General features: G+C 36.3%; 1 protein-coding gene across 1 annotated transcript in view; it reads left to right on the forward strand.

Moving 5' to 3' along the window:
• The window catches only part of SLC9A7 (solute carrier family 9 member A7), a 64,039-nt gene that overhangs the window by 22,540 nt on the left and 25,260 nt on the right, over positions 1-16,239 (forward strand). Inside the window, exons 2-10 of the mRNA XM_034431395.3 lie at positions 1,157-1,356; positions 4,424-4,501; positions 6,205-6,281; positions 7,668-7,780; positions 8,556-8,661; positions 8,853-8,994; positions 9,540-9,645; positions 11,243-11,331; positions 12,974-13,087. Of these exons, the coding sequence (XP_034287286.1) occupies positions 1,157-1,356; positions 4,424-4,501; positions 6,205-6,281; positions 7,668-7,780; positions 8,556-8,661; positions 8,853-8,994; positions 9,540-9,645; positions 11,243-11,331; positions 12,974-13,087 (1,025 nt within the window). The remainder of the gene's footprint in view (positions 1-1,156; positions 1,357-4,423; positions 4,502-6,204; positions 6,282-7,667; positions 7,781-8,555; positions 8,662-8,852; positions 8,995-9,539; positions 9,646-11,242; positions 11,332-12,973; positions 13,088-16,239) is intronic.

Consider the following 16,239-nt stretch of genomic DNA (forward strand, 5'->3'; position numbering starts at 1 on the left):
TCTGTTATTGGAAGTATTAAAGTATCTCCTAGAAATGTACCACCCAGATTTGCTAATTCTGTATCTAGTTACAGTTTTTCTACATTTAAATTCTATTTATGCAGTATCTGTATGTGAGTGAAACAAATGCAGGATATCTGTTTGTTTTGTATGTTCTGTCATATTTTTCTAAGAAATGTATTATTTTGGCTTAGATGTTACTATTCTCTCCTTTTATTTGCTGCTTCTGCAGGTGCATTTTTGTGATCAAGTTTTAGAAGCAACTATTCAGAAAGTATACTGACCACTCTTATATTCAGTATAAATATATTCAAGTCAAAACGTAGACCTATGATGAGATTTGTTTTGCTTGCTCTTCCTGTGTAGGGTTTTGGCAGAATGTTTAACATGATGAGAATGTCACAAATAACAAAACCAAATACATTTGGACTTAGATTAAGGGCTTTGTGAAATTTTTAAGTGAGCAAACTGATTATTTAATCCTATTTTACAATACTTCTTTAAAACAAAAAAGTGGAATTCATTTTGAGGCTGGAAACTTGTCAAATCAACCTGCTGGTTACTGCAATCACTGCAGAACCCAAGGTGCTAAAGAAAATGTATTCATTTCAGTTTCCAAATTGATGTTTAATTGCTCAGTGTGTTTTGGGCTTTGGCCAGTGAATTGCTCAAGCATAAGTCAAATAAAGATAGGACATTTTAAGGATCAAATACTTGCATTTTATGTGGGTTTTTTTTAGAAGTTCTGAATGGTTTGGGAGGTCATCAGAAACTGCTGTATACTGAATCTAAGAAGGGTGAATGACTCCCCGCATAATGTTTTAGAAAAAAATCTAGTATGTTTATGGACATGAGATTATTTATAAATAGAACTTCCTCATTTTCCAAATAGGAATTAAAATGTCAACATATGGCAGTACTGCAGTTCTAAAATGATGCCCCACTGAACCTATTAAGCTTGCTTTGCACAATGTTGTGATTATAATTGTACTTACAATGATGAGAAAAATATCTGTATACCTATCCTCCTTGTGTAGAACACAAAAACGAATATAAAAATTTAATCAGTCAATGACAAATCCTTCTTAAAAATAAAACATGTAAAAGCTTATATGGCCCCAGTAGGATGTAACTCGTGGTCCTATTTGTTTTTCAGGGTTGATTGTTGGAGTAATCTTGAGATATGGCATACCTCCTGCCAGTGGTCATGACAAGCCTTTCAGCTGTTCTCAGGAAGACAGGGCTTATTCCACTCTGTTGGTCAACATCAGTGGGAAGTTCTTTGAATATACTTTAAAAGGAGAAATAAGCCCTGGAAAAATACACAATGTGGAACAGAATGATATACTGCGAAAAGTGAGAGCTGCCTTTTGTTGACTAAGGTTCCTTTCTTACTGAACTATACTATTTGACAAAAGATTTTTTCAAAGCTAAAAATGTGAAATGCTGTGTAATCTTTCCTAGTAGTAGGATGCAGTTTGTAGTGTTGTTCAAATACATAACAACCCATCTCTTCTGCATTCTGTGATCCTTAGACATGATTATTGAACTTTCCATAGCAGTTTGATAGTTTATTTTCTCTCCTCCCACCACCTAAGGTACTTTCTTCAGATAACCTCAAAATCTTAGGGTGTGTGCAACATATACTATTAAATAGTCAAGTCATGATGTGGCTTGCTTCTTCTGTTATTTTTTTATAGATCAGGAACTAAATGTAAGGGGTAGATTATCTAAAACCACTTACCCCTTATCCATATCCTTGTCCCTAATAAGGATATGAATCCAAACTTCTTCTTTTTTCAAGTTCTTTATTTTATTTTACATATACATATCAATGTGTGAACAGTGTGGCACCTGGGTGTTATACATTTTAATACATATAAAATTAGTAATATTAATCATAGTTGTTATATTCATCCATCTTATGTATTTCTAATAATAGTACACATTTATATTAAGTTATAGTCTTTCATTATTAAATTATTCTATGTTTCAATATATTGTTCTAATGCCAATCACCATATTATTTAAACATAATAATACCATTCAATTTCTAAACTTCCCTCTTGTTATTGCTTTCATTTTATTATATAAAAATGTGTATATATGTGTGTATATATGTGTATTCTCCCTTTCTCTTATTTCTATCTCTATTCTAACTTTTAATCATATCACTCTTATATTAAAAGACGTTTTCTTTCTATCCAACATCTCTCACCCACTTTGGTGCGGTTCATTTTTAACTTATCTCCCATATTTCACTCTTTGCATCTATTTGTATTAAGATACAATCATTCATTATTTCATTGTTCAATGTTTCAATACACAGTTCTAATACCAATCACTATTATTTAAACATGCAAGGTTATTCTAATAGTATTCTTTACAATCATCAAATCTATATAATTCTGATAGTAATACACATTTTACATTAAGGTATGTTCTTTCATTTAATTGCTCAATATTCCAATATATTATTTCAATGCCAAACGCAATATTATTTAAACGTTCTTAATAATACCATCATTCAATCTCTAGTTTTCCCATTTTATTATTGCTTTTGTTTCATTATATAAAGGTGTGTGTGTGTGTGTATATATATATATATATATATATATGAATGTTCCCCCATTCTCTTATTTCTAATCATGCCACCATTCTAAAAAAGGAGGGAAAGGGAAAACAACAACAACAACAAAAACCCTTTTCTTTCTATCCATTATCTCTTCCCTGCTTCAGTACTTTGATTCTTACTCTTTTTCTAACCTGCCTCCCATATTCCTCTCTTGGGTCTTTATCTCTATCTGCATCTACATCCTAGTTATTCAGTCTAGGTGTTTCTCCCATCTCTACCCTCTTCTACTGCCTAGCTTTCAAAATATTTGCCTGGAGCCCTATCTCCCTTTCAAAAGTATCTTTCTGTGTCTCCAATTCTCTTTTTAACTAAAAATATTTTCCCCCTGGTTAATTTCATCAGTCATTGTTATTTTTATTATTATCTCCTCCTTGTCGTCTTCTTTTGTTCGCTGGTTCCTCGGTTCTGTCTTTTCCTCCATTCCTTCTGCTAGCTCCTCCCTTTTCTGGGCATCTTGATTTTTATTCATTGTCCCTCGTATAATATTTTCCATTTTTTCCATAATCTCCTTAAATCCTTTTTCCATAATGTCCTTTGTGCTTTGAAAAATCAACGCCATCTCATTCAAAGGTCCACTCATTTCCTCCTTATGGGGCATCTTGTTTTGTTTTAAGAAGTCCCACTTTTGTCCAGTAGTCCAAGAACTATTTATTCAGACCTAAAGTTGCCCTTCAAGAAGTACATTAATCACAGTTCTTTGTATCCCATAGGTAATCAGTCAGTTCCGTTCAAATAGTCCCGGGAGTTATCCAAAGCCTCTTTGAGTCCCCTTTATAGGTTCAATCTTCTAGCATTACATTCAGAGGTCACTTTAATTGAATATCTGCCTTGTTATTCCTTGTGCTTCCGGTTGACATTGCAGTGAGATTGGACACAAAGAGTGGGTCTCCGCATTCCCGTTCCAAGTTCTCCCCATCAGTGGGCTGTGAAAGGAGCCAAAGCTGCCCCGTAGGGGCGGTGAAGCAAAGAGAGGTACCCTGTGAGGTTGCGGAGAGTCGCAACTCTCCTGTCTGATCTGGGGTTCTCTTTCCCTCTCAGCCACGACGAGGAGAAGAGGCAGCCTAAAGATGGCTGCCACAAGACTGGAACAGCCGAGGAATAACTAAGGCTGGTGCTAGAGTGAAGTAGGCGAACAGTGACTGGAACTGGGGGAGAGGATTCCTTTTTACTTAAAACCTAACCCCAAGGGATAATCTAGAACTATTTGCTCAGAATTATTTCTTAAAGTGGCGATTAAGCATTTTGAGGAGAATATCAGACCAGAAAGAAAAGACTTAAAGACAGAAAAACAATAAACTTCTAAAAATACCGAAAATTGGACTCTTAAACTGGGAAGACGTGGTAATGGGAAGGCATTTTAAAATGCTTAAATTATTTATTAAAAAACTTATCCTGCTTCTATAATTGAATTACAATTAAAATTATGATTAAAATAATTAAAATCAGACTGATTAGTGGCAACACTGAAATTTGAGAGCACCACCTGCTGATGAGAGGAAAATATACAAGTCTGGGAATACTTATTTGAAGGACTGTGAAAGTCACCATTTTGCTATGTAGGTTAAATGAAACTTTTGTTGGGAAAGATAAATGGTCGCCTGAATCATCTTGCAAAGTGGAACACACACTTGTGAATTAGAGCGATGTAAGAACTTCTTGCAATAAAATCTGTTTCCCGAGGCAGATATCAAAGTAATAATTTCAGAAAAATTGAAAAATATGTCCTGAGAAACTATCAAAAATATAGCCACATAGGCATAACATATTCTCTCTCTTTTTCTTTTAAAGGTAACTTTTGACCCAGAAGTATTCTTCAACATCCTTTTACCTCCCATTATTTTCCATGCTGGCTACAGTTTAAAGAAAGTAAGCTTCAAGTATTCCTATTTTCACAATCTGGATTTTCATCCTTGTGTTCACATAAAACTGACTTTTTCTTATATTATGTTCCAGTTTGTAGGATTTACTTTTGGAAACTACTGAAATGCTAGAATAGCATGTTCTGGAGGAGAAATTGAGCATGCTGGAGTTCACAGGCATATTCTGTTCTTTAATTTGTAACTTGTTCATATCCCTACTATAAATTAGTCACCTAACTATCTGGCCACTCACTTAGATCCGGTGGGCTGATGTGCAGACCTCAAAATTTATTGTAATCTCAAATAATGTTCTTTAGGGTATCAACCAAGATCTTCCAAGTTTTAGAAGGTTGATTGGGTTATATGGGAATAAGACACTCTTGGGAGGTTTTCAAGCTACATAACTGATATAGAATTTTCCATATAGTCTTCATGATAAAGACCATGTCTTACACTGAAAGTCCTGTAGTTTATTTTCAGAAGAGTAGTTCCACTTAGAAAATAAGGCAGTCATCTTCTAAATAGCATTCAGAGAGATCTAACATGGCAATTGATACCCATTTTATTTTTTTCTTTGTCTCTTAAGTAAGATGTGTGTTTATAGTGTACAGCTAAGAAAGCTGCTTAAATAAAATAAATGCAAAAGTCTTTATTATTTTTTGTGTGTGTGATTATTGTGAGAGTTCACTATAATCAGTGGAAATTAGGGCTTTAAACTCAGCCACAGCTGGATTTCACTTAATAATTTCTTTAGTTTCTCCTTTTACATAAAAGCCTGCCATGCTTTTTTTGCAACTTGGTAGGTATGATAACTACAGATGTTTTGTGTACATCTACATTTATGATTTTTTTTAGCCCAGAGATAAAATTAGAATGATCAGATATCCATTGAAATTGGTGGGCCAGATTTCTTGACTATTAAGGTAAAGTTAAGGTAGGATATCTTTAGCAAGGATGCATTCTATATTCTCATCTAGATTACTTGCTTTGTTCTAGTCATAAAGGATGAAATTATAATATTGTATTTTGGCCACTCCAGAATGACTTGTAAAGCCATTTGGGATTGTAAACAGCTTGTTGGAATGATAGGCCTGCATTCAAAGTAGATGAACCCTCGTGGCCTGTAAAGTGTTGATAAATATTCCTCTACAGCAGTTTTCTCCACCACGGATTCAAACATGACAAAGTCATTTTCAACCATTTCTTAAATACAGAGAAGACTATGTTAGTAACTGGAGTGTTGTAATTAACTTGCATGCTCCATTTGTGTGAGTGATGTGTGTGTGTGTGTGTGTGTGTGTGCTCACCACTCGTGCAAATGGAGCTGTACTTGCTCTTGCTCACCACACAAGCAGAACCATTCCTTCTTCCCCCCTCGCCAATCTGCAAAGAGAAAAAGGTTGGGGAACTCTGTTCTAGAGGGTTAACTTATGAAGCAAGTGAGAAACTATGCACTTCTCCATCAAATAACTTCATTTTTTGACGTAGCCTGACTCAGCCAAACCAGAACCCTGAATGGACACCCTGTTATATTAGATAGACCTCCAAAATGATTCAGAGATGATTGATGTTCTAAGTAAAGCCATTCTGTTCTTTGGCCGACATTTCCACACTCACATTACCAAATGTACTTTTTTTTTTTTTTTAGTTTAGCAAAAATTCTGAAGAACTCTTTCTTTGCAACTAATTCACTTTTCCCTCTCCCTACAGAGGCACTTTTTCAGAAATCTTGGATCAATTTTAACTTACGCTTTCTTGGGAACTGCAGTCTCTTGTTTCATTATTGGGTGAGTTGAGTATTGCAATACTTTTTAGGCCTTGTGGGAGATAATTTTGGAATCAACTGATTCAGTAAAAGAGCATGCAAGACAAGATATTTGGCAAAACTAATAATACAATTTTTTATCTTTATTTATTTTTTTTTGCTTTCATTTCTGCAATTTGGTTTAAAGCTTTAAAGTAAATTCTCCCCCTCTCTCCCCCCACCTTCCTTCTTCTTTTTCTATGTGTGATGTATATGTGAAGAATCAAGGCAGGGGTGAAATGCTCCCGGTTCGGACTGGATCACCCGATCCAATAGCGATGGTGGAGGGTGGTTTGGAGAACTGGTAGCAAAAATCCCTGTGCGCCCCCCCCATGCTCAGCTGAGCCGCGCGATCATCAGAGGCTTTTTTTTTAACTTTTAAAAGCATTTTTTCTACAACCTCTTTGGTCGAAAAAATGCTTTTAAAAGTTAAAAAAAAAAAGCCTCTGACGATCGCATGGCTCAGCTGGGATCGTCAGAGGCTTTTAAAAGCATTTTTTTCTGCAACCTCTTCGGCCAAAGAGGTTGTAGAAAAAACAAAGCCTTTAAAAGCCTCTGGCGATCCCAGCTGAGATCCCAGCTGGGTTGCCTGATTGTCAGAGGCTTTTAAAAGAATTTTTTTCTGCAACCTCTTAAGGTTGTAGAAAAAATGCTTTTAAAACTAAAAAAAAAAAAAAAAGGCCACGCCCACCCAGTCACATTAAAAAAAAACCCACCAAGCCACCCCCACAGAACCGGTAGTAACAAATTTTACATTTCACCACTGAATCAAGGGCAATGTCTCTTCTTTTTTATTTGTATTTAATGAAAACAGAGAAGTCATGAATATAATCTCAGGCCCATCCCTTTCATTCATGTAACCATATATAAATTAAGTTCAATACTGCAGTGGTTAGAATGCAGTACTGCAGGCTACTTCTTCTGACTGCCGGCTGCCTGGAATTTGGCAGAACAAATCTCACCAGGCTCAAGGTTGACTCAGCCTTCCATCCTTCCGAGGTCGGTAAAATGAGGACCCAGATTGTTGGGGGCAATATGCTGACTCTGTAAACAGCTTAGAGAAGGCTGTAAAAAGTATTGTGAACCGGTATATAAGTCTAAGTGCTATTGCTATTACTTGAAAAACAAAAATAGCTGTATATTTTTAAAAAACACATAACAGACTAAATCTAAAATAATGTGGTTTGTGGCCATTTCATTGTTGTTTATATTTAATATTTCTCTATACATTTTATGTGTTTTGTTATATTTTATTGAATTTCATGTATTTTTAATTCTGTGTAGGGCTGGAAAATATCTAAACAAGGCCAGAGAAATAAATGAAAATACTGAAAAAAATAATGTTTCCTTGCATCCTCTTATTCTTCAGGAATCTCATGTATGGTGTGGTAAAACTAATGAAGCTGGTGGGACAGCTTTCGGATAAATTCTACTACACTGATTGCCTTTTCTTTGGAGCCATAATATCTGCTACTGATCCAGGTACAAACTTCAGTTTTTAAAATTAGGTTTATACATGGTTATAGTTGTTTTAATTCATGATTCAATTACATTATAATTGGCTGGGTTCCAGGGGTAAAATCCAGTAGGTTCTGGGGAACCAGTAGCGGAAATTTTGAGTAGTTCGGAGAACCGGCAAATACCACCTCTAGCTGGCCTCAAAGTGGGGTGGGAATGGAAATTTTGCAATATCCTTCCCCCAGGAATAGGGAGGGAATGGGGATTTTGCAGTATCCTTCCCCTGGAGTGGGTTGGGAATGGAGATTTGCAGTATCCTTCCCCTGCCACGCCCACCAAGCCACACCCACAGAACCGGTAGTAAAAAAAATTGGATTTCACCACTGCTGGGTTCATACAATGTACAAGGCATAAAGCATACTTTACATATGCAGTGGTTTCACAAACACACTAATCAAAAATGTGTTTGCTTACCACAATCAAACTTTGTGTCTGTATGGTTTTGTATAACTAATAAGGTATAGTGACTTTGTAATAAATTTAATACATACAAATCAAGTTAAATATTTATTATAGTCTTAGACCAGCATAATTCATGTAAAGTAAATATAGAAATTACAAAAATGCTTGTAAGTCATTTCACTAACACTCAGCCTGGCAACATCTTTGACTACATGTTTGTATTGCAACATGAAAACCTTTTCCTGCATAGGAAATGTAAAGAAAATGTTTTCTATAAAGAATTATATACAACTCAATGTTTTTTTTTCTTTTACTCTTTTTTGCTTCCTTATTTTAGTCACTGTCCTGGCAATTTTTAATGAACTTCATGCTGATGTTGATTTATATGCACTGCTGTTTGGAGAAAGTGTTCTAAATGATGCTGTTGCTATTGTACTATCTTCGTAAGTAAAATGCTCAGGGGTTTTGCTGTGTTTTGTAATGTCATCACATGGGAATGTCATTGTTCTTGTATTTACCTGGAGAAATTTGGGGATGGATAAATAGGTGAGAGCTGCCTGATGTCTAAAATGATGAATGATGTAGAGCAGATTTTGGGCTGACTGCTATTTCTCTTTCCCTTCTCTTTTTACAGTTCTATTGTAGCATATCAACCCACTGGGGAAAATGCCCATGCCTTTGATGCAGCAGCCTTTTTTAAATCTGTCGGTGTCTTTCTTGGAATCTTCAGCGGTTCTTTCATGATGGGAGTAGTGACTGGAATTGTGACAGCTCTTATATCCTTCTGCTAAAAATGCCTTCCAGCTGTTTGCATGTGCAAACCAAGTCCTAGTTTCCCTTTTTGGCACAGGCAATTTGTTTTTCTCTTCTTCGCAGCTCTTGTCTCTGGAGAATTGTGGTGGGTAGCATATAATCTTCTAAAGCTGCTCTGAATAAGGGAAAATTTTGCACCACAGGAGAGTTGGTTTAGAGACAGGATCTATTGTGGGTCAAGCCTAAATCAAACTTTTCATTCAGATAAGGCTAAAATGGGAACATTATATGCAAGAAAATTTAAGGAGGAGGCAGATAGCAAGATACGGAGGGATGCAAGGATATGAGAGGGATGAAAGGAGTTCAGAATCTGGCCATTATGCAAGCAAAGATTTAAGGCTAATCTAAAAACATTTTTAATCATGCTACATTAGGATGTCATGAGAACCAGCAATTAACTGCATATTTGCTCTATAATTCTTCTGCCTCATCACTAATACCTTTGAGACAACTCTCAGTAATTCTTAAATCACATAGAGTCTTTGTATGGCCTTGACAAAATGTTCACGTGACAAAGTTTACCAAACTACACTGCTTTCCCTTGCTGGAGACAGCCCTTTTTTTCCTGATGTCTTGGAGTACATTCTTGTTGGCTGAGGCTTGTGGTTTTACAGGTAAGGCGCTTTTATAGAAAAGAAGAATCTAAGTAATGTCATGCTGACATAGCAATTCCTATTGTTGGAACCCTATAATTGTTCCTGTCATCAGATGTGTGTGTTTATTTTTGAGATAAGTAAATTAATTTATTTTTAGCAAGTGTTCCTGCATGGAGTACATACTTGAATAGACTTCTGCAAATATTTTAAATTCAGTCTGGGCTTTGAATCATGTGCAAGAACAAAATCATAGTATTTGCTCTCAGTATCTAAAGGCAGTGATACCTTTTCCCAGAACTGTGTGTGGTTGCCTTAAATATGTTGTGAACTGATACTAGATTTACACGGATTTGCCTGGAAATATTGTTAGGATATTGAATGTGAAAAGATATGCAATCCATAATTTAGTTCCTTGCCCTTATTCCTGCATCCAAATAAGTGCTAAAAACAACAATGTATACTTTAATTGAGAATGACTTTTGCACATTTCTTAACATTTTGATGATGTATATGTTCCTGGACTAAGCTGCCTTAGTTTCTGTCCTTTAGTGGTGTTACAGAGTTCAAAATCAGCTTGCATTGTACCAAAACAGGAATATCCTTGTATATTTTGAATTAGCTACTAGACCATAAAGCAGCTTTTGCTAATCAGATATGCAGACCAACTCCCAGAATTCTAAGCCAGCATGACCATTATTGAAAATCCCGGTAGCTGAAGAGTTTTTATTTATAATATTGAGATTTTCTATTTTATAGATTTGACATTAAAAATACATTTTTAAGCATTATTATAGAGACTATGGCTTTTTGAAAAGCAAACTCAAAAGTTCCAATCAGAGCCAGAAAAGTTGAAGTTGATTCCTTAGCTCTATATTTTGTTTTCATTTAAGTAAGATTGTTAACATTTTTAATAGCCTGAATTTTATATAAATACAGAATTATTTATATTGAACAATTCTAGACAAAATATGATCTATTTATATTCTTTTTGGTTCTAGTAGGCTATTTACAATTTTCTTTATCAGCAGGAAATAAATCTTTAAAAATGTTGAAGCATTGTATAAACTGAAATGTAGCACATCTAAGCATCTAAGCGATAAGTTTCAAATATCATTGAATTGCTGAAACATAGTGTCTAGTTGTAATTTTGTCTTTTGTACCTTGATGGGTGTAGACAAAATGCTTGTATTCTAAAAAAAATACTGATTTCTTAATGCCAGAATGAGACTAGTATTTTATTGCAATCTCACCAATGGTTTGAAGAATCGGAAGCTGTCAAGGTTCTGTCTAAAACATGGAATATATATGATAGTGGGCATCTGAAAAGATGCTATATGGCAGGCCCTATTTACGGGTAGTTTCTTCGTACTCCTGGGAATACAGAACTACGAGTCCAGGACCTATGGTAATATCTTCAAGTAAGATTAAGCTCTGTAGCTTTTCATGGGGATATGTGCCTTAGAAAAGGTTAACCTACCAGGTCCTCTTAGGCAAGCCAGATATTCAATACTTTAGGAATGAAAGAAAACATACGGTACTTAAAATCTTAATGAGCATAGAAAAGAGACAATCTATAGTTGCTTAATGTTTCTTTTTATTGCTGTTTTCTTGACAGGGGTTGTATCTGTTCTTTTCTGTGGTATAACACAAGCTCACTACACATACAATAATCTATCTGTTGAATCAAGAAGCCGAACCAAGCAGGTGAGGGGGGAAAAAAATCTTGGCTTTGCTGTGTAAATAGGCATGATTTGTATTGTTTACATGCATTTATTGTGTCAGGTTGTTCTTACTTAATAAGAACAGAAAATGCTTTTTGCAGTTAACAAAAATTGATGAACTGAAATATGCAATTGGGAAAACAATCAAGTGCAGTCTTCTTTGGATTGTAACCCCAACGGGGGTGAAATGCTCCCGGTTCGGACCGGATTGCCCGATCCAGTAGCGATGGAGGCGGGTGGTTCGGAGAACCGGTAGCAAAAATCCCTGCCTGCCCCCCCATGTCTAGCTGAGCCACACAATCATCAGAGGCTTTTTTTTAACTTTTAAAAACATTTTTTCTACAACCTCTTCGGCCAAAAAATGCTTTTAAAAGTAAAAAAAAAAAAAGTCTCTGATGATCGCGCGGCTCAGCTGGGATCGTCAAAGGCTTTTAAAAGAAAAAAAACCCTTTTTTTCTTTTAAATGCCTCTGACGATCCAAGCTGAGTTGCCTGATCGGCAGAGCCTCTGCTGAAGAGGTTGTAGAAAAAATGGTTCTAAAAGTTAAAAAAAAAAAATTGGCCATGCCCACCCAGTCACATTACCCCCACCACCAAGCCACGCCCACAGAACCGGTAGTAACAAATTTTAGATTTCACCACTGAACCCCGACCTCAGGGTTGTAGAGTTGTATATTGAAATGTAACTCTGTCATGTCCTCCAAAACATCCTTAGGGCCACAGAACTAGGGGGCTGGAACAAAGATTCTTGGCTATTCTTCTACTATAATTTTCCCTGTGCGTGACTGATGTATTACCATCTTTGCCACATGATTCTGCTAGGATACCTTTCATGAGTTATGGCAGGATTGGGACCTCCTTTTATTCTGTGGTTTCAGCTGTGCTGGGACATTTAAGGACTAAAATGATGATAGCAGTGACAACATGATCTGTTCTTCCTATATGACTAAATGATTGTGCGGCAAGGCCCAAACACTGGTATCTATAAATATGGTGATACACTGTTTAACGTTCAGCTAATGGAATGCTAGGCACCTCTTATGCTACTCATTGTAGTATATGAGATGATACATATAAGACTTCTGATTTGTAGTTGGCTTTAGTGGTTTAGTTTTTAAGGAGGTTTGTTTTATGGCGCTGAACAGGAATCTTAGGTGCTTCACATGTTGCTCATAAGATAATTATCATAAAATAGGAATTCCTTCCTGATCTTGCTGGACTACAACTCTCATCATCAGCTGTGCTGCTGGGATTGCTCTAGATGTTGCACAGATGTTGTTCCAGCAAGATCAGGGAGGAATTCCTGTTTTACGATATTTATCTTTACTACATTGGAAGACCATTCAAATTCAATATTTATTAAGAAAAGCTGAACAGATATGAATTTGGGAATTACCTTCTTGACATTATACTATCTCGGGTATATAATTTCAGATAGTATAAAATGATAATAATTGGTAACAAACTGACATATTTAACTTTTAAACCCATTATTTTCTATGATTACATGTATTTTATTTTACTTAGCATAAGCTTTATGGAAGACAGGAATACATAGATATTTATATAAAATGTCAGGTATATTGAATGCAACTGGCAAACTAATCTTTTCACATTTCTCCTCAGCTCTTTGAAGTTCTGCATTTCTTGGCTGAGAATTTCATATTTTCTTATATGGGCTTAGCTTTGTTTACTTTCCAGAAACATGTTTTCAGCCCCGTTTTCATAATTGGAGCTTTTGTATCCTTTCTTCATATTTCAAATGTATGTTTCAAAGGTTTCAGAAGTTTTCTCTGTGTTTTTATGGAGTTGCAATGAGATATTTTTAAAAGTGTACTTCTATTGAAGTTTACTTAGAAATAAGTCCTACAGAATTCATAGGATTATCTCCTAACTACATACAGTATGTTTAGGATTTCAGCTGTATTTTATAGCAGGTTGGAAAACAGACTACAGTAGCTTTTGCTGCAGTCTCTTTTATAAAACCATAGCTTTTGAATTTTGTGTTGCTATAATCCAAACAAGAGGCTGGAGCTTCTTAAACTATAATCTATATTATATCTAGTAGATTAAATATTAGAAAAATCATTATCTCTGTCCATGAGTCAAAGTATTGTGTGGGATAAAAGATCTCTGAAACCTGCATATTTATCAAGGCTAGTATGAGATTTGAGAAACCTTCAGAAGAAGATAGACAACGTGTATTAAAGTCAGATGACAAAAAGTCAAATTCTGATATCTTCCGAAGTTCTCAAGCATCTGAGATTAAAACTGAAGGAGAAGCAGTTTGGCGAGAAGAAAAAAATTCCTGAAATATAATTTCGAAAAATTATATTTTTTCATCTTTCCTAGAATATGAAACTAAAATAACTCTAATGTAATTAGAGTTATTTTAGTTTCATATTCTAGGAAAGATGAAAAAGAAGAACATGGTATTTGCTGAAAACTAGAAAATGGAGAATTATACCTTCAGATGAAAACTGAGAGAGAGGAACTTTATTGTTCCTAAATATGTCATGCAGGAAGAAAAAAACCCCAAATTTAATCTTGCCTTCAGAATTAAGTTTAAAAAATCCTTTTATTATGGTACCTTTGCTGATTCTGTTACACTTCTGAGACTGTGTAGTAAGCCCTAGAGAGAAATTTACTCTAAACCAGAATCTACTTTTTAATCCCTCTCAATCAGTTTCACACAGTAATGGCAATATCTTAAGTTGTACTGATTATTGTTAATATTTATGATGCAGTCTTCAGAGAACTGATACTAAAAGGTTTCTCTTCCTCTTCTTTTTGCTGTTGTGTACTTGACTTCTCCATGGAGAGCATTAATAGTGTCAGGTTTGGTTGTTATTCAGATGAGAGATCTGGAGGAAATCTCAAGAATATAGACTAAACCAGTGTTCCTCAACCTTGGAAGCTTGAAGATGGGTGGACTTCAACTCCCAGAATCCCCCAGCCAGTGCTACTTCCCACCTGACTGGATCCCTACAGGCCTTGGGGCCTGCTTCCCCCTACACTGGGTCTCATACCCTTGGGCCTGCTTTCCAACCTGTCATGCCTTGCTCCACCTACTTCTTCCAAAGGTTCTCTTTAAGAAAAAGAATCATCCTATGTCCCAATCAGCCTTTCTATGTAGAAGCTGCCTCATGCTGTTTTGGAATTGGCTACAATTTTCGCATTCCAAGAATTAATTAATAATTAAATTTCCTTACCTTCTTACAAAGATCTATTGGTTTGGAGCCTGCATAGTTTGCTCCGAAACCTGTAACAGAGGTAGAAATTCAAAGTATTATTTTGTCCTACAGCATTGATGTTTCAGCATGTAAAGATGATTAGGAAGCGTATTTATTTATGGATTTCATAAATTTGCCTTCGGGTTCAGTTTTATTGATTCAGCAACAGTAACATTCTCTGGAGTGTCCCTGTGTCTCTGTTTTCATTGAGTGGACCAATGTCCTTTAGGAAGGCTCTTGTAACATTCACATGTATGCTAGAACTGACAATTAAGGTTGGCTTTATTTCAAAGAGACCTTGTACTTCCTCTTTATCTTAAATCTTCTAAACCCATTTAGATTAGCCTAGTGCTGAACATCTGTGGAGCATCTCTTCCTGTTAACTTTTATATAGAAGCTCAGTTTTAAGTGTTCATAAGCATTCATTAAACACCACTTCTTAAGCACTTGCAAGTGAGCAATGTACATAGGCAAATGAGCACTTGAAAATCAAGCAGGTGAATGCGATATGAAGTATTCTCTGTATGCAAGGATTTTCCCACTTGAATTGACTTGGCAAAGAAGTGCAATTTATCTTCTGCCTGTTATCCCTAAGGATCCATTCAAGTGGCTTTCATGATACGAGCGGTTTCTTAGTGACCAGTGCAGGAGGAAGATTGACTGGCTGTTAATCCTATTTTTTTCTCAATAGCAGCCTTATGCTTACTGCAGATAATGAAGAACAAATAGATAGCAAGAGATGTTGGGTCTCTTAGTATTGAAGTAGAGGCTTCCCTTGTTCAAACCGCACGACAAACAGATTTCAATGGAACGGAGGCTCTCTCGGAAGGGGTTAGGATGTAAATATTACATGTTTAAGAATAAGGAAAGGGTTTGTTACATGAGAAAGAGAAGTTGTAGGATATTTATTCTTAAAGTTATTAAATTAAACTGTCTGAGTTTTATTTATTTATTTATTATTATTTATTGAATTTCTATACCGCCCTACTCCCGAAGGACTCAGGGCGGTGCACAGCCATGAAATAAAACACATAGATATACAAAATTTAAAATCGAATAAAATGAATTAAATAAATTTGGCTGAATTAATACCCAATTTAAAATACCCATATTTTAAAATCCATTAAAAATTTAGAATTTACACTTAAAAGGGAGAAGATTTAGGCGAGGCCAGCTTGATGAAACAAAAGCGTCTTCAACTCGCGGCGGAAGGTGCGCAGATCCGGAATCCTCCGTATCTCTGGGGGGAGCTCATTCCAGATCGTCGGTGCCCCCACAGAGAAGGCTCTCCCCCTAGGGGCCGAGAGCCGACATTGTTTGGCCGACGGCACCTGGAGGAGCCCCTCTCTGTGGGAGCGTACTGGTCGGTGGGAGGCTGTTGATGGTAGTAGGCAGTCCCGTAAGTAACCAGGTCCCAAGCCATGGAGCGCTTTAAAGGTGGTAACCAGAACCTTGAAGCGCACCCGGAAGACCACCGGGAGCCAGTGCAGCTCGCTCAGGAGAGGTGTTACATGGGAGCTCCATGTTGCTCCCATAACCACCCGCGCGGCCGCACTCTGCGCCAGTTGGAGCCTCCGGGTGCACCTCAAGGGGAGCCCCATGTAGAGAGCATTACAATAGTCCAGACGAGAGGTGACGAGGGCATGAGTGACTGTGCGT

This window comes from Pantherophis guttatus, chromosome 5, assembly GCF_059756535.1.
Source record: "Pantherophis guttatus breed Tessera chromosome 5, ASM5975653v1, whole genome shotgun sequence".
In the NCBI taxonomy this organism is placed as follows: Eukaryota; Metazoa; Chordata; class Lepidosauria; order Squamata; family Colubridae; genus Pantherophis; species Pantherophis guttatus.